Source organism: Stigmatopora nigra, chromosome 20 (assembly GCF_051989575.1).
Source record: "Stigmatopora nigra isolate UIUO_SnigA chromosome 20, RoL_Snig_1.1, whole genome shotgun sequence".
Taxonomy (NCBI): domain Eukaryota; kingdom Metazoa; phylum Chordata; class Actinopteri; order Syngnathiformes; family Syngnathidae; genus Stigmatopora; species Stigmatopora nigra.
The window spans coordinates 4,059,663-4,085,612 of record NC_135527.1 but is presented as its reverse complement, the minus strand read 5'-3'; the positions used below and the strand labels follow the sequence as shown (position 1 = coordinate 4,085,612).

The 25,950-nt window shown below is 39.7% G+C and overlaps 1 protein-coding gene, 1 long non-coding RNA gene and 2 other non-coding genes across 4 annotated transcripts; 1 reads left to right on the top strand and 3 right to left on the bottom strand.

Annotated features, from left to right (window-relative positions):
* Window positions 1-5,937: 5,937 nt before the first annotated feature.
* Window positions 5,938-12,441, bottom strand: LOC144213420 (uncharacterized). Its single transcript, XR_013329957.1, has 2 exons — window positions 11,863-12,441; window positions 5,938-7,132 (listed from the first exon to the last, which is right to left on the bottom strand). It is a non-coding gene; the product is annotated as an uncharacterized LOC144213420 (long non-coding RNA).
* LOC144213405 (uncharacterized) lies at window positions 8,871-11,812 on the bottom strand. Its single transcript, XM_077741856.1, has one exon. It carries the CDS (start codon window positions 11,779-11,781, stop codon window positions 10,867-10,869), a length of 915 nt encoding a protein of 304 aa, XP_077597982.1. The 5' UTR covers window positions 11,782-11,812; the 3' UTR covers window positions 8,871-10,866.
* A 3,158-nt stretch (window positions 12,442-15,599) lies between the features above and the next one.
* Window positions 15,600-15,681, top strand: trnal-uag (transfer RNA leucine (anticodon UAG)). Its single transcript has one exon. It is a non-coding gene; the product is annotated as a tRNA-Leu (tRNA).
* Window positions 15,682-21,345: 5,664 nt separating this feature from the next.
* On the bottom strand, window positions 21,346-21,417 carry trnae-uuc (transfer RNA glutamic acid (anticodon UUC)). The gene has a single exon. It is a non-coding gene; the product is annotated as a tRNA-Glu (tRNA).
* Between the last annotated feature and the right edge of the window lie 4,533 nt (window positions 21,418-25,950).

Here is a 25,950-nt window from a genome sequence, read left to right as displayed (position 1 = left end):
GCTACCAGCTTATGAGACTATCTCGATTTTAGTGATAATGGTCTTGTTGAAATCGGTTTTAATAAATATGGCGATTTTTTAAATATTTTTTTCCCGTACAAAAGTCGGTGTACGGCTTACATGATTTGAAATGGTAAAAACACGTATAAAATATGTATAAAACGTACAAGTTGACTGGTATTCATATAATCAGATTATATAAATAGTCATTTTTTACCCTGCACTGTTGCATTGGTTTAGCTCAGTGGTTACTTCATCTGCATTCGCTTCTACTCAACCCCGGTTTGGGATCGAACCACGGACGCCGTCTAGTGTTTTTCTACGTATTTTCATTTTATAACAAAATCTTATTACAAAATTCACATAGATGTTATTATAACATTTTATTTTAATTTTGACCCTTAGAATTGCGTGCGAGGTGAATTTGGTTGACAGTTTTGAACAAAATAGGAAGACATACACAGTAGATTGCTACAGATCCATGTGAGTCCATGTTGAGTATTCATTAAATATTGATTACATTAGGAACTAAGGGTAAGAAATATGCCTTTAATCACTTGATTTAATTGACTCAGCAGCGACTCTTATAGATTGTTATATAGTAAATCAATGTAGACTTTCAGTTGGAAAAGCTGTATGTATGGAAATCAAGGCTCTGCAAAAACAAATAACTCAGCCAATAGTTATAAAAGATTTCTTGTCATTTTGAACTGGAGACGCGATTGTATAAGATTGGTATAAAATGTCAATATTTGCAAGGAAGTAGCACAAAAGTGCAGTCAGGGGTTACTTCATCTAAAATCAACTCTCTAAGAATGCACCTCTACTCCATCTCTGACTGGGAAATAACCGTAGTTGCTGTCCACTGTCTTTTCTCATTTTTGTTACACAAAATCATGTAATGCCTGCCCCCGTTATTTTACAGAGCGAATTACTCATCTAGTCTTCTCAACAAAAAGAACCAAACTGCAAATTGACTCATGGCTTACTAGTAAATGATTCCAATTAGAGCATTTCTTTAATAGGCATCTTCCCCTTTTTGCTTGAAACGGACCAAAGTAATCAACGGCAACTCTTGAGAACGGGAGACCATCGGACATTACCCTGCAGGAGGGTAAATCAGGCATAAGGTGTTTGCCGGTGGTTCCATAAAGCCTGCAATTGGGTGGCCACCGATTTAGAGTATTCCCTGTCTAACAGATCTGGCAAAAATAAATATATTTTTTGTGAAATTTTAATACATTTTTACTTTTTAAACTAGTCTTTTCCGTTTTTTTAAACTGGTATTGCCTTTTTTAATAAAGAGAGGAAAAGTATAAGAAATGAGAATGAAATGAAACATTTTACTCACCAATGAAATGAAAAGAATAAATCTCCCCTTCATCTCATCTCATTTTCTGAACCGCAATGTATCCACATTAGGGTCGCGGAACGTGCTGGAGCCTATCGCAGCTGAACAGACACGTCCCACGGGAAGGGGGTCACGGGGCCGGCCTCGGAGAGGCTGGGGAGACTATGTCTTCCCGCTGCCCCGGGAACGCCTTGGGATTTACCCGGAAAAACTGTATGAAGTGGCTGGGGAAAGGGAAGTCTGGGTTTCCGTGCTGAAGCTGCTGTACCCGCGACCCGACTTGGGATAAGAGGAAGACAAGATGAGATGAGAGATGAGCATGTTTTTTTTTTCATGTGGACAAATAGAACGGCAACATCGGCATACATTTTTCAGGTGACAATCCAAGCACAACAGTTTGGCAGATCATTTATGTCAAGACTGAAAAGCAGTGGACCTAGCACTGAGTTGCAGTACCCCCTAAAATTGTCTTTCTGTTGGTCTGATTCAATCCAATTTAGCATGCTTGGATTAGAAATTAAAATTTGACAGTTTAGTTTGCAATATCTGGTGGTTAATGGTGTCAAATGCCCTTTTGAGATCAATAAAAACTGCACCAATGACCCTGTCTTCATCTAATTTTTGATTGTTTTCTAAAAGGAAGCAAACCGAAGGTTGACTATAACTGATATTTTACCATGATTTTGTCAAAAAAGGGGCACCTTGAACCCAATCTGTTTTAGATTTATCATAAAAAAGAGTATTTCTTTATGGCAAGTGATAGGTTCACCAATAGGCATTCACAAATGCACACTTGAATAAAACAGGCATCTGACTCATAACCGGTGTCTTGCAAGAGAGAATCGACAACACTGTCAGAAGTCCTCCGGATCTTCCTAAGAGAGCTTGATGTGAACCACACTTTCAGAAGCCGATGTTCATCAAAACAATTGAAAGTCCTCTGTATCTTCCCAAGAGATCTCGGTGTGAACAATAGTTCTGAGAAGTCCAGCTGCAAAGAGGAGTGACCTTCAATTTGTTTCGGTTAACTTGGGAGCGAGCATTATTATTCTAAGAGCTGTATTAAAATGACTTTTTAATGTCAATAACTCTATATATTCTATCTTTACCAGCCCTTCCTTACTTGCATATCTGGCCTGAAAAAGAAGAACAAAATAATTCTCGTTCAACTCATTTTCATAATTTGCATAATCCTGGACATCAAGCCATTGAAAACAGCCATTGATTTCACCTCGGTGAAGGACGTGTCGTAGAGTGCAACATTTTCAAACATTGCATATGCCCCCTGCTCCATCAAGAGCATATCGACCATCAGAAGCATATCAACTGCTTTGCAGTCCTGGAAAGTCATGAGACTGATGGCTGCCAGCTGTTTTTTCATTGCAAATCCAATTTCTTTTTTTTTGTTTTTTTTGACATTGTAATGGTTGTTGTTCACCCTATTCATATTTTCGTTTGGCATTACCCAAAAAAATAAACTTCTGCTACGATTTGGCAAACGAACCCGTAAGTCAGAACGCCATCCCTCGATGAGGCTCAACGTCATCGAGAGGCCAGCTGCCCCACCGAAATTCTGAGCCGCCAATTGTATCTCCTCCACTCTAAAACATACTGATTAAACAGTGAAACCAAAACACATAGTCCTATTTCTTTTACGACAGGAATTATATAATGTATTTAAACAATTTCACCACCATAAGCCAAAACGTGCAATCAGTGGCGCAATTTGTCTTGGACAATGGGCACACAATGTCTCATCTACCGCACCAGATTCAGACCATGCCCTTTAAGGTTCAAACAGGTAGGTAGCACAAAAACTGGCTTGTCATTCACTGCTTGCGGAACAGGATGGACACCGTTTCAATATTTTTCCTTTTCTTTACAAGCAGGACCCTTTTTTTTTGTAAAAACACTTTCCCCAAAGAATGGTGATTGAGGGAGTTGCTGTTATATCCGATCGTATTTACCCTCGTCTGGTCATTTTTTTTAACCCTTTGTAAGGTTTAGTCTCAGTTGAATCACTTTCACATTTGGACACATATGGAGACAATAAAACCAATATAAAAGAGTTCCCTATGGTTTATGGCATTGCTCTCTGCAATATTATTTCCAATCAATATTGGAGTGGTTGCCGTTTCAATGAATTCATCAGAAAGTTTTTCTCATCTGTCTCCCCAAACGTTTCAACTGATGAAACCTTCTTACAGTGCAAAAGGTGGATCCATATACCCCTCTCGGCTATTTTCATGTCTGCTGGTTGGTCACCAACAAGTTGGACGTTCCCCCTTTGGGTCGGCAAGTGCTTCTTCTTTATACTTCAGGTTGAGCACCCAGTCTCCTGGCACCACCGTTGGTCAAGTCCGTTTCCTGCTGAGAAGCACCGTCTCCTTCTGCTCACCCCAACTCAATGTGATTTCTTAAAAATGTTCTCTTTTTATGTAGTTAATGAGATTAGCCTCATCATCCAGTTCCAATCGTGCAGTGACTATCAACGTTTTGTATGATCTACCAAATACTATTTTCATATGTTATGGTTAAACCTGTTATGTACGCGCAGTGATGTCATAGCAAAATATGGAACCTTTTGCCAATACCATCAATTATTTTGTTTACACAATTTGGGTGCTGTTATCACTATAACTATCAATGGTTCTTTGGAATTCCGTATCGTGCACTGATATGCTGAGCGCAGGTTAAGAATGCTGTGCAAAAATTTCCACAAACAACTTAAACCCATAAGTTGTGTAGTGGTACCGTTCCAAGGCCACCATCGCCCCTGTCGAGAGATAGGACTTCCCATGACTCAATATGGCAGCTCACCCAAGTAAGCTGATATACAATTGTTTTTTCCTCTCAGTGCTCCCAAATTCTCCATTTCAGAGATTATTTGTTCCTTCACGTCAAGTTTCACATTTGGAATACTGCTGCTGCATTCTCATCAAAAATTTCATTTGATATTTTTTCCCATAATTTATCGCTGCATCCCTGAAAAGGGCTAATTGGCAATTTCAGAAATCAATTTCAAATTTCCAAATCCTCTTCCACCTTGATCTCTGACCGATTGATTATATCTTGTGTGATATATGAATTGTATTCTTTTATTTAATCTTGCACCCTTTTCACTATGATGTATTAAAAGTTACTAGAATAGAATTTAAATTAAACCTATTGGTTAAAATGTGCACTACACCTTTTGTACTCCACCTGCTTCATTTGTATTAATGCCTCCCATTTATATAACTGTCTTATCGCTAATAAAACCACCGTTGTAGCAGCTTTTCGGCGGGAGATCGCTTTGAGGAGCTTGGAGAGTAGTCACGCTCTCGGGCCTCTGAATTGTTGACTCCCCCGCCTCTGCAGACGCGGCCTTAACTTTCATTCTATCTGCCTCAGTGTGTTTTCCTGTGTTCGAGTTTATTGAAGTGTTGGCCAGTAGCCCCAACAGGGGCGTGTGTGCAAAATGGAGAACAATGTTGCAAATTCACACCGAACAACACGTCACCCGATGGGTCCTTCACCAGGGCCATTAATGGCCTGCAGCCCCTAAACCACAATATGAAAAAGCATTCTGGAGTAGAATTATCTGCTTGGACAGACTGGTGGGATAAGACCGTTGGAAAATGTAAGGATTTGGCCATATCTGTTGTGTTTTCTAAAGCCATATTTGCTACTACCTTGACATTGTATGGGTGTTGTCTTATCCGCTGTTTGCGCTCCAGTAGACTTATAACTACTGCAAATGCCTCTACAAATTCTAAATGTACCGGGGAAAGCAGTGAAGTCCAGGAGTACGGTAATTCCGAGGACGAATTGGGCAAACATGATTATGTTTTTTCAGACCAGCCATGCGAGTAAGGAGTAGGCGGGTAAAATTGCAGTCACCTGATATTTCCTTTTGCGATTACTATAAAATAATTAATAACATACATATTATAAAAACGGCGGAACGTTGGGTTTATTCTGTAATACGATTATAAATGGGTGTATTTAATCATTTCTTTGTTAAACAATTCTTCCAATTGTCCGAAGAGAACTTGGGGTTGTAACCAGTCACCTAGTCCTCTTACAAGGACTGTTCATCCGACAGCTCACCCAGTCCCTGGCTCCGAGGACTGTTGATCCGCGTTTGCAGCGAAGAGTCGTCAAGGACTCTTGCTACCAGCAGATGGATATCAATCACTCCCAGGAACACTCACATAGTGTTCCTACATAGTGACACACTTTGCACTTCTTTATGTAATTGTTATGCCAAATGAAGGCGTGATTGTAATTGTTATGCCAAATGAAGGCGTGATTGTTTAAATTCAAATGAATTTTGTTTTTAATTTCCTCTTTCTATTATTGTTAAATACCTTAATTGTTATTCTAGTTACAGATATTGTTTTGCTTAGGCATGTTGGATTAATCAATAACCTTGTAATTGTTTTGATTTATGGATTTAAAGCTGTACGGGAAATTACTGTTCGAGGAGATACTTTGGAGATCGGGAGGAAGTCTTGATGTATCTGCCCTTACAAGGTTTTGCCATAGATGCATTTTTTAATTAAATGTCAATAATTGAATAAGATGTCTTCGAACCAAAATAATCAGCATGATTGACTAAAATGTTTAATGGTCACCAATTTCCATCCGAACACACACGTGTCTCTTAACCTGATATTTCCAAGACAATCTTTCACCACAAACTGAGCAGCAGAAAGGTTTCTCACCAGTGTCGGTTCTGGTGTGGCATTAAATTCCCATTTTTAGAGAAGATTTGACCGAAAAATGAGCATGCAAAGGGCTTCTTGCCACTGTGGGTTCTCGTGTGTTCTGTCAAGTGCTCCTTCTGAGCGAATCTTTGGCCACACAGTGAGCAAGTGAAAGGTTTCTCACCGGTATGGGTCCTCGTGTGTTTTGTTAAATCTGACTTGGCAGGGAATCCTTCCCCACCCACGGAGCAGGAGAACGGTTTCTCGTCCGTGTGGGTTCTTTGGTGGATTTTTTAGGAGTTCTTGTGCGCAAATCTCTGGCTGCAGACCGAGCAGGCATAAGGTTTCTCCCCAGTATGCGTTCTGGTATGGATCGTCAATTTAGCCTTCTCCGCAAATCGTTGGCCACAAATAAAGCAGGAAAAAGGTTTCTCCCCAGTGTGTGTTCTCGTGTGCTGTGTCAGGTTCTGCTTGGAAGTCATTTTCTTCCCGCAAACTGAGCAGGAAAAAGGTTTCTCACCAGTGTGAGCTCGGGTGTGGTTGGTTAGGTTTTGCTTGGAAGACAATTTCTTCCCCAAATGGAGCAGGGAAAAATTTTCTCTCTGGTGTGGCTCCTCGTGTGCCTCTTCAAGTTGGACTTCTTCCCGCAGGTTTTCCCGCACTGTGAGCATTTATTGCTCGCGGACGCCGCATTGTGAACTTTGTCTTCGTCATTGGTGTCCAACGACGTAGCGGCGTTGCTTTTCGTTAGCGGAGCAATGAGCTTGAGTGCTTCCGTTCAGCAGCTGCTGGCCTCGCTCAGACCGTCGTCTTCGCTTTTTAAAGGCTCAAAAGTGCACGTGAGGATGTCCATCTCTTCTTCTTTAACATTGGGGGGGGGGTCTCCTTCCTTTTTGAGGGGATTCGGCACCCCCTTAATGTGGGGGTTCCCAACTGTAATTAAATTCCTGCTCCTCTTTTACGGGTTCAAACTTTTCCTCCACTTTGATGAGTACAAATTCTTTCTCTTCTTTTTTGATATATGGCGACCTCTCTTCTTCTTTGAGACGAGCGGACGCCGGGTGGTCGAGACAATGCCCTGGGTGGATATCTGTGAGGTGGAGAAATGTCATTGTGTGCAAAATTCTTTGCTTATTTAAGTTTTCATTCATGTTAATCTGTCTTTTCAAATGAAAACAGAGTAAACAGGACACCAGTATGGTTTCTCAATATTGTCCATTTTTAAAAGACATTGTCATTGTAATACATCTTCATCTGAAAACAAGTGCTATTTTAATAAACACCGTTTTAATGATCGCCAATTGGTGAAAAAAGTCATCAATGCACCAACTGAAAGATTATTTAACTTTATACGAAACGACAGTGATTAATATTAAGTATATACTCGTCAGAATAAAATCCTTAGTAAATTAATTATTAATCAGTAACGGAGAATAGATAACGCGACTGAACTTGGAATTTCTTTTATGAACGGAATTTTCATCAACAATTTATTAAGTTATCCTGGACGCCACAATTGAAAAACAGCTCTTTCTGGTGGTCAAATTACCGCTTTTTCATTTTTCAATTGCTCTTGTTTGGATATGTACTTGTACTGCAAGTACTTGGACTAAAGTATGTGTACTTGCGTGCACTTGTGTGTCCTTGTACTAAATGTGTGGGTGCTATTGCTAAAACTATGTGTACTTGTAATACAAGCAAGAGGCTATATTTTCACGTACCTTATTGACAGAGGGTCATAAAATATACCTAAATTTGGAATATTATTCCTTGGGGGCCATACTCAGAATTTCAAATAAAAAAAACACCGCTTTTAAAAGTACAAAACTCACTTAAATCTTTTAATAACATTCTTACACTGCTGCTAATCCATGATAATCAACGAGTATGCATTCACACGGGGGTCTAATGATATCAAAATTATGATTAAAGCTGGGCTTTTAGCTTATAAATTAGCCATACGCACCCAACAAAAGAGCCACATATGACTCGCGAGCCTTAGGTTCTCTATACCTGGTTTAGAGGTGTCATATTTTCCTCCGGTACGACTGATAAAACCGAACCGTACACCCGTGTAAAAGCCCAAAACAAAGTGTTGGTATACGTGAACATCAGGAAAACGTGTTTTTGACGTTAAAACTGGGTCAGCTGACTCCGAGTTGTCACGTAACCGAAAACCAAAATCAGACTCGACTGTGTTTACATGATGAACCTCAACCACGGAGGGTGAAAATAAATCTATAAATATTCAAATGATCATCTATTTGAGAGTTATGAGAGTAATAAAACCATTTACCTGATATTTTTTTTGGTGTTTGTTGTTAGCTTGCTCGGTGATGCGTTGATCCTAATCACCTTGTTTGTCCCCTTATGTCGTAGTTATGCCAGGCTAAACTAGGTTTCAGCCTTCGTTCATAAAATTCGAAAGGAAATGGAACAAATGCTCTGTTCCGATACTTTTGGTGGATTCTTTCATGAGGCTAAGAAGAAACAAAAAGCGCGAAATAAAAAGCACATTGCCTTAAAACCCCGTAAAAATTCAAACACTTCAAACTATCGTATTGATTTGACAGAAACCCCGTGTCGCCGCTAGGTGGCAGCATTACGCCCAACTGCCGGACATACAAGAGAAGAAGACTCACAGCCTTTTGGATCCGCGTTTTTGTTATTATATTCCTCATTTTTAGTCACTCAAATCTACCATATTGAAGTTTAAAATAGTCCTTTCCTTTTGTTTCATGTTTTATTTTGAAGCATAACTAAAAATAAAGTACGTTTTAGATCTAAGCAAATAACGCTCCTCTTTTTTGTCACCGTTGAATTTGGAAGGCTCATTTTATTCAACAAAAAGACCCCAAAATTATTTTCACCAAAAAGAGAGCTTTATTGGAAGTACACAAAATATGACAAGATAACTTATAATATGACAAAAGTATAAGGACATTGTACTGCTTATTCATTTTGACAAAATTCATTCTTTCACACCATATTTCTACTGTTTCTTAGATCCTTGATTCAATATATCAATTATTTTCATTAAAATGGACTATGCTTGAATAACACAATACTATTATTGGATTTGCAAACAAATTCAATAGACAAATACTTCAATTTTCCAATTTCGTTTTTAACTGTGAAGACATTTTCCTTATTATTTACATCACATTCTTGATGATTTACTTTGTAATTTCCTAATTTAGGGTCTACTATTTCGGATAGAATTGTGAAGTATATAAAATCTTCAACAACACTCAATTTTCTTATACAGACGATCCCCTACTTACGAACATTCAACTTACGAACAAACGGTACATACAAACATACCTGCAAATTGCGTTGATGTCGAAAAATGTTCATAAGTTCGATTTTCTATTGCACGTCTTTTTTCTGAGTCGTGCTTTTTTCCGCCGCAAATACCGACACCTGGCTCTGTGAGAGCTCAGCTCACCCAGCATCTACCTTCCTCTGCCCAGCTCGTTGCAATGCAGAAGTGCGTGGCGTATCTCCAGTGCGAAAAGAACCTTTTTCATTTCTATCATTAAATATCCGGTGCATCCATTATTCAATATGGTTGGTGAAAAGCAAAAGGCTTCTAGTGAGGGAGGTACAAGGAAGAGGCAAGCCATTTCCTTTGAAACCAAAGTGGCAATAATAAAGAAGCTTGATGTGCGTGAGAAAGTGGTGACCGTTGCACGGGAATACAACTTGAATCGTTCGACCGTCAGTACCATTTATAAACAGAGAGATCAAGCAGCAGGACCTAAACATTGAACGTTGCACAAAGGTTGCAAATCAATTGAATGATGCCATACAGTGCTACCGCATCATTTATGATGAAAAAAAAGAAGATAGCTTCTAGACAGCTTCTTTTGGCCAGTTTCTAGTAAATCTCTCTCTAATGTATGTATTCTCTCCATTTTATCAAATGATTTTTTTTTTCAGTACAAACCAATACTGGTTACTTATACAAGCCTTAAACATACAAATGCACTTATATAAACCCTCAATATACGTATATAGACATTAAACATGAATTATAATGCAAAATATAGCACTGAATCAACTTCAATTTGAAGAATTTCAACTTATGAACACTTTCAACTTATGTACACTTTCAACTTATGAACACTTTCAACTTATGAACACTTTCAACTTATGAACAAGCGCTCGGAACCTAACTACTTCGTAAGTAGGGGAGCGTCTGTACAGTAATACCTTGACATACAAGTGTTCCAACATACGAGAAAAATTTGAGATATGAGCCTACCAGATGGTTCCCAAATGAGTCAGTAGTAAATTAGAACAAATTTGATGTTTTTTTTAGGATGGAAATGGCTTAATTTGTATTTTGTTCATTTCTATGGGAAGAATTGACTTGAGATACGAGTCAATTGACATAGTAGCTCATTCCCACAATGAACTAGTATTTTAAGGTAATGCTGTATTTGAAGTGTGGATTGTTATTACACATTAAAAAGTGTAAACATGATTTTCAGAATGCAAAATATTATTATACTTTGATTACAATGATCTTGCATACAGAATTTGATAAAGCAAGCAAAGCCGTCCTTGGTTATTGCTTGTCACAACACATTTGCATCTTTTAAGTCTATCCTTACGACTAAATCTCTGGCAAGAAGCTGAGCAGGAAAGGGGTTTCTGACCGATGTGGGCAATTATGTTTTTAAGATATTCCTGCCACAAATTGAGGAAAAAGGTGCTTTACTCCTGTGTGGGTTGTTGAGACTTCTTTTTAGGTTCCCTTATGTGAAAATGTTGGAACATTAATAGCTCCTGGAAAATGTTTTTGAATTGTGTAGCTTTTTAATTGGGCTGTTGTAGCGCATCTGTGGTCACAGACTGAGCAGGAAAACATTGTTCTCCAGTGTGGGTTAATAAGTGTTCTTCTAAGCTTCTCTTTCGGGAAAATGTCCGACCACAAACTGAACATGAAAATGGTTTTTCACCAGTGTGGGTTCTTGCATGGCTAATTAAGTTTTCCTTCTGTATGAATCTTTCACCACAAACTGAACAAGAAAATGTTTTTTCACCTGTGTGGGTTCTTGTGTGGGTTTTTAAGTTTCCTTTTGTAGAAAAGGCTTTACTGCAAACTGAACATGAAAATGGTTTTTCACCAGTGTGGGTTCTTGCATGGCTAATTAAGTTTTCCTTCTGTATGAATCTTTCACCACAAACTGAACAAGAAAATGTTTTTTCACCTGTGTGGGTTCTTGTGTGGGTTTTTAAGTTTCCTTTTGTAGAAAAGGCTTTACTGCAAACTGAACATGAAAATGGTTTTTCACCAGTGTGGGTTCTTGCATGAGAAATTAAGTATTCCTTCCGTGTGAATCTTTGACCACAAACTGAGCATGAAAATGGTTTTTCACCTGTGTGTAATCTTGCATGAATATCTAAGCTTCCCTTCTGTGTGAATCGTTGACCACAAACTGAACACGAAAATGGTTTTTCACCTCTGTGGGTTTTTGTGTGGGTTTTTAAGTTTCCTTTTGTAGAAAAGGCTTTACTGCAAACTGAACACGAAAATGGTTTTTCACCAGTGTGGGTTAGTACGTGTCTTTTTAAGTTTCCCTTCTCTGTGAATCTTTGACCACAAACTGAACATGAAAATGGTTTTTCACCCGTGTGGGTTCTTGTGTGTATTTTCAAGGAAGACTTTCTCCCAAAGGTTTTCCCACACTGAAAGCATTTGCAGAGTTTGTCACCGCTGGGATTTTTCATATCTTCATCATCATCATCATCAACATCATCATCATCATGATCATCAAGCAACTTGTTGCCATCTGATAAAGGAGAAATTACATTTTCTGCTCGCCATCCTTCTGTTGAGCTGCCGTTCAGAAGCTCCACCCCTCTGTTGGCCAGGCCCAGATCATCTTCACTCTTGAAAGGCTCATCAGTTGAACATTTGACACATTCGTTTTTGATTGGAGATTGGTCTTCTCTTTTGCACTGTTGAGGGAACTCTGGCTTCTCTTTAATTTGGGGCCATGCTGAGGCGTTTGCAGGCTCCGCCCCTTCACTGGCCACGCCCAGATAATCCCTTTTAACGGACTCACCTGGTGACCAGGTGAAATGATCTTCCTCCTTTTTGATTGGAAGTTGCTCTTCTATTTGTTTTAGAGGGAACTCTGGCTCCTCCTCTTTAATTGGGGGCCCTGTTTTGGTGTTTGCAGGCTCCGCCCCTCCACTGGCAACACCCAGAACATCTTCCCTCTTCACGAACTCACCAAGTGACCAGGTGAAATCATCTTCCTCCCTTTTGATTGAAAGTTGCTCGTCTCCCATTTGTTGCTGAGAGAACTGTAGCTTCTCCTCTTTGATTTGGGGGAGCTCAACTTCCCCTTCAAGGTCAACAGACTCTTGCCCATCAGCACTAAGATCATTTCCGAAACCTGCAAGGACACAAACATAATTGATTAACTATTTTCTAATTATAAAATGCCTGAATTTCTTGTTCCCAGAAATGAAACCAAACGGAAGAGGGCGCCATACATTCATTTTGTCTCAATGCTGTACTTACTACTGTATTATTTTCTTCAACAGCAACACGTGTTGAAAACAGTTTATGGGTGCATTTTTCAAAGTAAGGCACTATTAGTCAGAAAAGTTTCTTCACTGGTGATGTATCTCCTTAAAATTAGTCAAATCTTTTTTGGAGCCCTTTCATTGTAAACATTCTCTTTTATGTTTTAGATTTTAATTTAATAAAAATGCTTTCACCAAAGGGGAGACATTTAAAAAAAGCATTAACTTTTATTAAGTAGCAGGTCTGTTATTATTTGGAGGATTAATGAGATTGGAATAGAGGTAAAGTCTGATTGGACACTTAATTTCCCTTAGGTACGAGTGTGAGCGTGAATGGTTGTTTTTCTCCTCATGCTCTGCGATTGGCTGGGCACCGATTCAAGGTGTTCCTCGCCTCTGGCCCGAAGGCAGCCGGGATAGGCTCATGCACCCCATAACAAGATTTAGCATATCAGAAAATGAATGAATGAATGAAGGGATCAAAAACAGTGGGAGAAGACCAACGTAGCCTCGGCAGCAAACCTCAACTGGGTAGATGGTGCATTTCCAGACAATTTTCTGGCACTTGGCTGCCAGATTCAAGTATTCTGCCTTCTTGCCTTCGAAGGTGGTCTCGATCCCCTCCTCTGATGGTACTGGTAGTTCTATGAGGTGAAGCGGTCTTGCCTCAATACCTTAATATCTGTGCGGATTGATGTAGTGAATATCTCTGAGGATAGTTAATATTCGATTTATTTATAAGTTGCATTTGAATTTTAGCATTAAATGTTGAACTACTTTCGCAGGCCGCACCACGGAGTGGTAGTGGGCCAGGCTTGGCCTTCAGGCCGCAACTTTGAGATCATTGTTTGATCGCTGCTCTCGATTAGTTCATCTATTTTCTTTCCAAGATGGCGCCTTTCACACGGCTGCCGGTGGCAGTATTTCTGCCCACTCATGTCTTTCAGGTTTTACAGCCCTTCTATCTATTTTAATGACATTTTAATATTTGATAATACATTGATTTTTACTTTACTTTGTACTATATACTTTGATGTTCTTACAACCTTCCTTGTTCTGTTAGCTTGGCTTCTTTCTGCTACTTCTTTTTTCGAACCATTCAGCCATGCCTACGCTCTCATACACATAAGACTAGCTGTTACAATACGCAGCAATAGGAGCAACACCTCAATACCGGTGGATATTCGGCAAAGGACAAACGTGCCGGCAGAAGAAGCAACACCTCTGACCAATCCTTCCATCAAGGGATAAGATGGAGGAGCTGTCTGCGCTTACCAGGCCGGAAACCAAGTTGAGGAATTTTACTCTGCTACTGTTGTCTTCAGCTCCAGACTACTGAGGAACTGTGTGGATAAGCTTGGAAGAGTGACTCTGCATATTCTCTACCTCGATCACAGTCTGCAGACGTTCCCCATCTTATGGAAGACCTCCTGTGTGTGGTTTCAATTTTTATCACATCTTTGAGTCTGGATCCGTTTTTGCTACCGCAACCAAGATGGCGCTGTTCAAGTGGCAGCCTATGGCGGTAGCTCCTCTTGCGCAATTTGTGTTTTTGCTGCTTTTCTGTCTTAATGATTTAATTTGATGATTCTTAATGATCCCATTTACTTTGCTTTGAACTATCTGCAAAATGCACCCGTAAACTAACAAATTTAAATTAACTTGGATTAATATATACATACACACTCAAACATATGTTTAATGTAACTTTACACAAAAGCTCGTAGATATCTGTTACACAAAAGAGATGCGGCAAAAAAAGACGCTACAGTGGTAAACAGCCACTCATGTCATGGCCACCTGGCTTGGTCGCATCTCGAAATTTTGATCAAATCGCAGGCAAATTATTCGATCGAAACTTTCATCGTAGGTGGAGGTACCACTGTACAAGAATAGTTCATGTTCAGAAAAATAAGTCATGGTGGGCAGCAATGTTTAATGTGAATAAAATTTTACTTTAAAGTTACAGAACAGTAACCTAAAGGAAGGAAGATGTCACAGATTAAAGTAATGAATATAGAGCAGTTGCCGACATCTAGTGATTCATCATTGTAGCACTTCTAAGTTCTACCCATAATGCTATGCGCTGTCGTGCTTCGATCCATTCAATAAAGTCACGATCAGAAACATTGCCCACCCTGTTAAATATTTCATTATGAAATATCAATTGTGTAACATAAAGTATATATTAGTCTATTATGCAATAATGACTAAAGTGAACGTACCTTCGAGTTTGTGAAGAACTACTTTAACTTGCATCATTTTGCAAACAATAGAATGTTGATGACATGAGAGATCCTCTTTCACGCTATTAAGTTCCATCTGAAACTTTTCCGCAACCGGCTTCATTCTCGCAGGCAATTTTTCCAAACTTTTTTGTGTTCGCTTGACGACGTGCTGATGCAGACGACGTGTTCCTTTGTTAGCTGCCAGCTAGGCTAGGCTAAAGTACGACTCCCAAAACGGATTGAAGAAAAACGGACTGGCCTCCGATTCCACAAACTATTTAATTTTGAGCATGTTGTCGAGGTTTAGTTTCATTTAAGTTCAATCAAATTGAGGAGAAACAAGAGGCGCACAAACAAAAAGTTAAAATCCTAGCCATGCAGAAAAATGAACACCCCACCCCTTCTTGCTCTTTAGGTTTTACGGTTGGAGGCAGCCAACGTACACTGTAGCATTATCGCCCTCTACTGTCTCAGTACCTCACACCAGGTTCTCAATTCAGATTTTAAACAGAGGGGTTGATAATGTTAAATTTGGTCTCCTAATGCCACAGCGTGAAGAGAGCAGCTCGAAGTCCAGTTCGAGTCTAGCCAGCCGTGACACTAAATCGAAAAGCTACATTTTGAGAAAAAGTTAGGTAATTTTAAGGACATTTGCTTTAAATGGTACATTGTGTTTGATCGTATTGCAAGTAACAAATAACACATTTCAATATTTAAATATAAGGGTATTTAAGGTTCATTTACAATTTACTGATGCCCAATCTCCCTCTCCTTATCATTGAAGGTAGTGTGGCCGAGCGGTCCAAGGCGCTGGATTTAGGCTCCAGTCTCTCAGGAGGCGTGGGTTCAAATCCCACCACTGCCAATAAATCTTGCCCTGTTCAAGAGTGTTTTGTTCCTAGTGCTTATGGCTCTTCACTAACCAGGAAGACAGAATGTGAAACCATTGGTGAGGGAGCTGAGTCCCAAACACACTAATAGGAGTATCGTGTTTGCACACCACTGTGCCACTGACCGTGCATCAAGCTTTGCGTTAATCATAATGAATTTTTTTATGGGACTCCTTTTCGCATATCAAAAGCGTAACAATGTTAAAGAATTCAGAGATTTTTGTGTTTTAAAAGTCTAGGATATGAAATTAAATTGTGCCATGTGGTGAGCTGGCCACTGATTCAGGATATCCCCCTCCTCTGGCCAGGAAACAGCTGGGATTGGCTACAGTACGTGGGGGTCCCGTGCCACTAATGAGGATAAAGTGATTCAGAAATGAGATGAGAAATGATAGACATTTTCAGGTATTTTTACTTTTAAATTTTGGATCTAAATAATACTACAATGTAAAAATATAAATTGTTAATGACTCTGTCAAAAAGTCTGATGTGTTAGTTTCAACCCCACCAACATTTTGCTTTTAACATTCTGCTAAAAGAGATGCCTCCATAAACAGCCGAATAGTTACAATGCATTGATTTTTGGGCCGAGCAGATCACGGCTGCTGCGGCAACTTGTTTTTTCTAATATTTAGATTTTTTTTTTATTTTCTAGAAATGGATGAGAAGAACTGGATTAAAAGCCCTGAATATTCAGTTTTTTGTATAAATCTAAAACAATGTGTATTTGTGCCTTTTTTTATATAGTTTTAGGTTTTACAAAATGATTTTGAAGTACAAACACAGAATAGATTAAAACATTACAATTATTGATTTAAAAGGGGAAAATCAGGAAACGTAATATACATGTATACTCTTCATTTTAATTTGATCCTAAAATAGAAAGTCGGCACTCATGATTTACTTTCCCAACACAAAATGTTGTGGCGGGCCGCCACTTTGACACTTGTGCAGTAGAGTGACAGGAAACGAATCAACAATGTCTTTATAATTTTAAGCGTTCAGTCTAACAGTTTAGAAATGTGGTTCTGTGTGTCTTGTTCGCCAGCCTTGCAATATCTTATGAGGGTTGTTTTTACTATTTTCCTGGGCCACACAAAATGATGCGGCGGGCCAGATTTGCCCCCCGGACCGTCACTTTGACATATCTGGGTTAAATGCTTCAATATGAAAACACACATCTGGAAGAAGAGCAACCTTGGGGAAAATAAATGAGAGGAAGCAAACAGACAATGTGGAATTATTTAATAGTAATTACAATTATTTGTGAACAAAATATAATTAACATCAGCCGGTCATTCAGATATTTCTTAGGCCAGCAGAGAAGGCCTTGGAGGCCCTGACGGCACACCACTGATATTGGGACAAATATTCGATTCATTGCCTAAAAAGAGGGGCTTTGCAAATAGCTGGGTCATGAAGTGGGTCTCATATTGAAATGTGTATTTTGCCTGTTTCTAGTTATGACTCCATGAGTCTCAAGCTTCTCCTTAGTAGAGCTCTGTCCTGTAGCCAGATGTGTCCTTGCACACTTAAAACATTGTCATTATCTTATGTTTGCCGGTTCATAACAAATGGCTTATCCTTGAAGACTTGCAACATTGTCGTTATCTTCTATTTGCCAGTTATTAATTGTTAGGTTCATTAATAATTACCTTCGTCCGTAATTATCAATAACTGCAGGCAGACATCTTATTCAATTATTGACATTTAATTAAATAGAAATGGATACAATGGGTAAAGGCCTCCGAAGGGGAGAGTTTCAGCAAGTGTCACCTTACAACTTCCGAACGTCTCCTCGAATAGACGTTTTCGTACGCCTCTTATTGCCATGAATCAAAACAATTTACAGAGTTGTTGATCATTCCATCACGTATGAGCAAAAACAACATCTGGGACTACAATAACAATCAAAGTATTTTACCAATAACAAAAACAGGAGACTAGACCTAACAACATTTAGATTAGAGTAATTATACAACTTCCTTGACCTAAGAATCATATAATATAATCATAATCATATAATGGTTACATACAGAAAAATCCGAAATGCACGGTTACATAACGATAACAACATTCTTGTTATTGGCCGAATAGCCCTGGCCTCGTCACCAAGGGCCCACCAAATCTCAAAGACCCAGATTGGTTGGATTGTTTGTATAACCATCCTGGAACAGGCCGTCCAGGTTAAAGATGACTTGGCAATACTCGTGACCTCGCAACACTTTGAAAATAGAAAGAGAATGATTTAAACAAAGAAAGGAATTAATACAGAGAATAGAAAGAGAATGATTTAACAAAGAAATGAATTAATACGACTATTATAATAGCAATACAGAATAAACCCAACATTAATTTATTGGTTACTGTATGAAGTAGAGGAATGAAAGTTGTCTGTCTCGGCACATTTGTGGATGACAGCATTGCCTGTGGTTAACCTGTGCCCAGAATATTCTGTAATCAAACCTTCAAAGTCATTTTTCATCGTCTCCAGCCTGTATTTGGACACCCAACATCTTCCACATCCGAAATTAATGGAACCCGAGAAGGAAGACAGAGTGCTCTTCCTCCAACAGTCATTCACCATCAGTGCAAAGATAGTGCTACAGTAGCCTACTAGGGTGCTAGTTGCTATACATTAAGTAGTAGGTGGGGGGTATTTTGCCCAGCAGAATTAAAAGGAACCAGTTCATTGAAAAAATAACTCTTCTCTGATAATTCTGGATTATTTTTTAATTGTGAGTATATTGTTAAACAAAATTAAAGGAGGCACATTTGTGATTCTATTTGTATAATTATTGTCTTAATATTCATTAACAAAATTCCTCAATCAAAATAGTGTTGTGCATTTGAACAACTCAAAAATAACCTAACTATAATTAACAAAACTAATTCAATCAAAGAAAAAATGTGTTTGAATGCAAAGTGATAGCTAACATTATAATAAATGCACTCAAGCACTATTTCCCACTGTTTAAAACTGATTTTTTGATTGAGGTAAAGTTTTGTGTTTGGGCCATGTTTTGGGTGGGACATTTGTGTCTTTATAATTTATCAAAAGTGTGCTTCAAAGAGAAATCACATTTTTTTTATTTAGACAGCACAGTATCCATACATCTATTATTGGCCATGATGAAAGTTTCTTTCAATACAAAAAGCATCCTATTGTGTCTTTATTACCTAATTCAGTGAGTTCAATATAAGTATTTGAACATCCAGCAAAATTCCAAATTCTCCCACACTCCAACACTCTTGTATTAGATAAAATCACACGCATAGTACTAAAAGTTGAAAACGTCCATTGAGTACATTCGTCCTGACTATGTTTTTTCACCTGTATGAGTTCTTGTGTGTATTTTGAACCCATGACCTCGGAACTGTAACGCCAACGTGATAACCACTCTCATAGTCGTGAAAATACGGTAGTTCATTTCGACGGGCTCAGTCCCTGAACGCATTAAGGTCGTTTCTCAAGGTACCACGGTAATTTGAACCCACATTAAAAAGAATTGTGAACACAAGAAGTTTGTTGAAGTGATTATGTTCTTGAGACCATTGAAGGGTCTCTCCAATGTTCTCACTCTCTACTGTGCTGCACTCAGTTTTCAGGCTCGATTGTGATTGCATTGTTAAATTCGCTGTTTGATATTATTAACAACCAAATAACTCTCAATACCTAAGATATACCTTGCAAATCACCTGATACGATGTTTACTTAAGATAAGAGTCATTTCATATAGCTCTCTGTTACCACAATAAAAATCTACAACAATTAAATCCGAGAAATCAACCTCTTGCTAGGCATTTCCTAATTACAATTTTCAATGTTTAATAAAAGACCTAAAAATGGTCACCAAAATACCATAATATACATTTTTGTTTTCTTTTCTTTTCTTTTAGCCAGCCAACCCCCTACGTTAAAGTATTTTGAACAATCCAACCATTCAAAAATAGTATTAATATTCTTTTATCCTCCAAAGGCTAGTTTTCTTTAATTAAGAGCCCTTTGAAACCCACAATTGCTCAAAAATGGCCATTTTGCTGAATTCCCAAATCCAAAGCTTTTACCAAATCAACCTTTTACTAAACAGATTTTCTATCACCTTAATATACATTTCTGTTTAAAACCCGAAAAATGAATGTGAAAGCATTTGCATAACCCTGCATTTCTTGCAGACCATGTTTTGCTCTTATTATGAAATGCTTTAGCCGCTACCTGTGACCTTGACGCTCGCTGCGAAATCAGCGTTCTTATCTTTTTGTTTTGTTTAGTCTTTTATTCCTCCCCAGCGAGGTCCCAAATGAATTGAAATGTCATCTCTTTTTTCCCTGTATATAACACATTTTAGAGAGGACTTTCATTAATAAGCTAAATTAATTCCTCATCCGATATCCAACTATATCACAATATTTTGCCAAGACCCCATAATCAAAAATATACTGCAAGCACAACAATATCATAGCAAACACCATTTTTGCTTTAGGACCCCCAAGGCCAATTATTGTAACGTCTTCATGGAAGGGGCCCAAAAAATATTTGTCGCTTGTACAAATCGGCCGCCCCACGGCCCACATGTTTCATTCCAATATAATCAGCAGCCGCCGCAACAAAGCGCTTCCCCCGCAGTCGACACATTATTTGCCAAGTCTAGAGTCTACTTGTCTTTTTTTAATTACTTTGATACTGCGGAAAAATCTGCTCTGTAGAGATACAAATCTAGAATATACTTTTTACTTATTGTTGATGAAATCAGCTGTCACTTTTCACGGGCAATATTTGAAGCAAATGACCAACAATCCAAGGAATGAAATATAATTAAGCAATTATAGATTTAAACACTTCAGCATGTCACACACTATCATAAATAACTTATACACTTTAGCATGTCACACTCTCCCCCACAAAAGATGACATCAGTACATTCCAAATGTCTCTCCACTTGTTGGTTATTCTGAACAGTCTTCCGAACTTGTTGCCTCACATTCTCTTCTGTGAGCTGATGCTCATGAAAACTCCAGACGGCAAGGTATTAAATATCTGCTGTTTCACTAGCTGTGTAAATGTCATGTTTTCCTTTATCAAAAACTTCCAGCCACGACACAAAAGTGACTGTTGGGCATCATCCTTTTCACTGTAGTGAGTATGTTTGTGGGACTGCATGCTATTGTGAATATGGACCACTCTGAGCTCTTCCACAGTCTGGAGAAGACTTTGGTTCTCCTTCTCCAGTTTTAACAGTCGACTACGGATCTGCTCACTCACCTCCTCACTTCGAGTCTGCCGACCCTAAAAGTTGTCATTAGTTTTAGATGGTTGTTCTACCTCGCCTTATGGCGAATAATTGGGGTTAGTTTCTGGAAGGTATAGTGGTCCAATATTTCTGATTCCAGACATCTAATTCAAAGTTTCCCATACCTGGAGTTGAACCCGGACTACCTAGGTGAAAACTAGGAATCCTGACCCCTAGACCATATGGGATATTTCATAAGAAGTATAAAGCTTTGATGACAGACTCATTAAATTACCACATCATTTGCAATAGACATCTACTCGGCTAGAAGTGGGAAAGGCTTGTGGGATTTGTTTCTGGAAATGATAGAAAGTCAAAAGCTCTCAGTCCATCCACATAGCACTAGGTTTCCCATACCGGGAGTCAAACCCGGGCCACCTGGGTGAAAACCAGGAATCCTGACCGCTAGACCATATGGGATACATCATCCGAAGCTGATCGAGATCAAGTAGAAGCATGCAGTTTGGATGATGGACTCATGAAATTATATTGGGATCTCGCTACTTCGCGGTTCACCCATCGCGGCTTCAGAGCTTCAAGTTTTTTTTAAATGTAAAAATAAATAAATAATGAAAAATATTAAATTAAAATTAGAAATTACATTAATTTACAAAATTTGAAAACAAATATTCAATTAGAAAATTGTAAAACAAAGAATGCACGTATGCGCAAAGCATCACGGGCATAAACGCAAGCTGATTGGCCAGCTGAATACTCACTGAACTACTCGACTCCCCATTGGCCCATTCACTACAGTAGCCCAAGCTTCTCCCGATGCCCATTCTCAGTCCACGCTTATCTTGTGCTATACAGTACGCTTCTCGCCAAGTGAGTGTAAAAGTTTTGTAAAGCCCTTAGTGATGCCTCCCAAACGCTCTTGAAACCATTAACGAAAAAGTGATTTCATTGGACAGGTTGAGAGCAGGAAATAGCTACGCGAGCGTAGCCCGACAATCTGGTCGACAATGGAGAGTCTCCTCTCCTCCATTGAAGAGCCCGACGAGACCTTCAGCATCAAATCTTATTGGAAGGACTACAACATAGCTACGTGTCTGACTAATATTCAGAATGCCCAAAAGGACATGAAAGAACAGACACTCATCTCCTGCTGGAAGAAATTGTGGCCATACAAAATCACTCAAGACTATGAGGGTTTCACGCCTAACAAAATCCATCACTCGGCCATTGATAAGGCTGTCAGGCTGGCTCGGTTGGTACAGACTGAAAGTTTCTCGGATATGACGGACCCACTGACAGAGGAGGACCTACAGGAAATGACCAAATCGGCGAGTGAGGAGGAAGACGAGGCTGCCACCGACGAGGGTGAGGAAGCTGACGAAGGTGGCCTTACTTTGCATAATTTGCAGGATCTCTTCAATGCTGCCAAAGACCTCCAAAAAAGGACAAAGAAATGGACGATAACATGGTAAGAGCCGTCGAGTTAAGCAATCGCATTGATGACGTCATGACGGTTTATAGGCGCATCTTCATCGACCAAAAAAAAAAAACAACGTTCACAACACCCAATAACGATGTTTCTAACGGGCAAAAAACAGCAGAAGATCCTCAATCCGGACTGCTATGTTAGCTAATTGTGTTAGTTAATTGTAGTGTTGGCTTGTTTTTCAAAGCTGAATAACGATAATTGGTTGTTCGTCAGTAAATTGTTTGGAAGAACAGTGTTCTAGACCCTCAATTGTTATTGTAAACAGACAACATATTTTACAGTTTTTTACTATGCTGTATTTGATTTGTTTGTATGCATCAACATGGCACCTGCATTCTGATGTAGAAATAAACACCTGAATGAACAGCATATAGTTTGGTGGTGCTTTTGTGCACGTGTATACGCTTTTTTAAGCATTTTTGAAGGGGCGCCACTACCTCGCGGATTTTAAGTTTTCCCAGGTGGTCTCGGTCCCCATTAACTGCGATAACCGAGGTTCCACTGTATTAAGTTCATCCACTTTTTAACCTATGAAAATATACGCGACAATATTAAATTTGAATGTGATGGGTAATGTCACTTTGAAAATGATTCTTTTTTTCCAAATCACAACAAAACAATTTAGGAACACAGTACTTAGAAGCATAACCCCCAAGTTTTGGCGTCAGAGATTTAGCAGCAGAAATCTTAAATCATATAACAAAGACAATTGCACATATGTCAAGCAATAAATATAGGCCCCTTTTCAATATCGAAATGTTAATATTGAATTTATTTTACAATACAGTTTCTGACATGAATCTTATCAGATTAACTAAACAGATTAGATGATATCTATATATTTAAACAACTGCAAACATTGTGCGGCATACGTTTGTAACGTTTATAGAAAGTTTTAATTTGGGAAGATGCACAGGGGTATTATGCTTGTGACAGCTTTCTGGCATGTGGTATGATTAACTATGTTTTTATAATATTGAAAACCTACATAGGTAAAAAACCCTTTTCCTGCTCAGTCTGTTGTATAAAATTCAGTTGTCAAAAGACTTTAAAACAAACAAAAGAACCCAGACAGGTTAAACATATTTTCTTTGTCAGTTTGTATTTACAAATTCACTTGGAAGGCCAATTTAAAGCATCACAGAACAAATCCACACAGGAGAAAAAAACGTTTCCCCTGCCCAGTGTGTGGTCAAACATTCAATCACAAGAACACCTTTAAAAAACACACAACATTTCATACTGGTAAAACGAAAAATGTCTTCCTGCTCAATTTGTATAGTAACATTAGCTATTAGCTGTTATCTTGATTATGTTAATTGTGCCGCCGAACGTCTTGTATTTGTGTTTTTCATTGAAATGGAAGTTCTTAACTGAAAAATGGATGACTGTAAATTGCAGAACTCACCGTGGATGTGACAGTCCACATTCAAGACCTAGGTGCATGTGCTGGTGGTCCTCAGGAGCTCAGTCAGCAGGTGGGAATCGTCATGTGCCTATGTATGTCTGCTTGGATTAGTCTGATTGATTAATTTTGTGAGTCAGCTTGTCATATCGTAGTTGAGACGAGGCAGAGTGGCGCAGCGGAAGTGTGCTGGGCCCATAACCCAGAGGTCAATGGATCGAAACCATTCTCTGCTACATACCATCATTTCTTTTTTTGCAGAAGCAAAATACCTCATATATATATATATATATATATATATATATATATATATATATATATATATATATATATATATATATATATATATATATATATATATATATATATATATATATATATATATATATATATATATGTATATATATATGTATATATATATATATATATATGTTACGACTCCCCCTGGGGTATGATATACCAGAGAGTCGCAACTATCACAGCAGACAGGTTCGGTCAAAGATGAGCTCGGACACACACTGCAAGTAGCCTTCAGTTATTTTTATTTACAATAAAGTCAACAAAACAGACTACGGGATAACATAGGGGAAGCACGAGATATTAAAGTGGCACCCTCAAATAAACACGGTAAAACCCCCTCCCAGACAGGTGTCCAAATGAACACCCACAAAAATACAGGAAATCAGACCGAAGGATGCCACCGTTAAACTGATGTAATATAATCTAGACAGGGGAATAACTGTGTCTAAATGCACAAACTATATGTATACCCAAGGGTGTCTAAACTTATCTCAAGTCCCCCTATGCAACCCAAAATCATTAACAACACATACAAAATATAACATGGAGTAACGTACTCACAAGCCTGCAACTCAGCAAGGCAAGGGCCAGGGCAAGAAGGGAGTGAACTGACTACTGAAAAGGCTTTAAATAAGGTCAGGAGGGATGATTGGGGAATTAATTACAGCTGTGTTTGGCCTGGGCAGGGCTCTGTCACAGGGGTGGAGCCAGAGCTGGAGATAAAACACCTCCTACTGGTGTGTGTCCAGGCTGCCAGCCGTAACACCTCCCCCCTCAAGAGTCAACCTGTTGACGAAACCGAACCACCAACCTGCCCCAATCAATCAATACACTCCTGTTAAAACTCTCCTAAACTTGAGATAGGGCATTGTCCGGTGGGCGTCCGCGCCAGCCGATGACAAGGCGCGGCCGGTCCGGCGGGCGTCCGCGCCGGCCGGTGATGAGCCGTGGCCGATCTGGCGGGCGTCCACGCCAGCCGAGGACAAGGCGTGGCCGGTCTGGCGGGCGTCCGCGCCGGCCGGTTATGAGCTGTGACCGATCTGGCGGGCGTCCACGCCAGCCAGAAACGAGACGAGGAAGAGGTCGGTCCGGCGGGCGTCCGCGCCAGCCGATGACAATGCCTGGCCGGTCTGGCGGGCGTCCGTGCCGGCCGGTGATGAGCCGTGGCCGATCTGGCGGGCGTCCATGCCAGCCAGAAACGAGACGAGGAAGAGGTCGGTCCGGCGGGCGTCCGCGCCAGCCGATGACAATGCCTGGCCGGTCTGGCGGGCGTCCGTGCCAGTCCTTTAAGTCTTGGCCAAGCCCCCTTCCTTTAGGAGACACTAGAATTTTAGAACGGTCAGGCACCTTACCCTGGTTGCTTGGAGGGTCGCCAACTCCCTCGTCCAGGGGTGCCAGAGCTTTGCCGCTCTTGCAGTCGCCGGCACCATCATCCAGGGGCGCCGGAGCATTGCTACCACTTCTGGGCGGGCAGTCGCTGGCCAGAACGGTGCTGGGCAGAACAGTGCTAGAAAGAACTGTGCCTGGAAGGCCGGCCGGCACCGGAAGCCTGGTTAGTGGCTTCGGCACGGGTGCGACTGGCGGCCCCAGGGGCGACAGGAGTACTTTGCGTGGCCTCGGCACCGAAACTTGGGGTGCTTTCTGCAGGCTGATCTCCGCGGCGGACATTTTCTTCTTGCTTTGTTCTTTTTCAAGCCGCTCTTGCTCCAATTTTTTTCTTTCTAAATTTTCCTGCTCCAAAATATTTTCTCTTTCAATCAGTTCTTTTTCTTTTCGCTCTGCTTTCAAGGCCTTTTCTCTT

Coding starts and splice junctions, on each gene's coding strand:
- LOC144213405 (XM_077741856.1), bottom strand. CDS start 11,781: ATGAAAAATCCCAGCGGTGACAAACTCTGCAAATGCTTTCAGTGTGGG.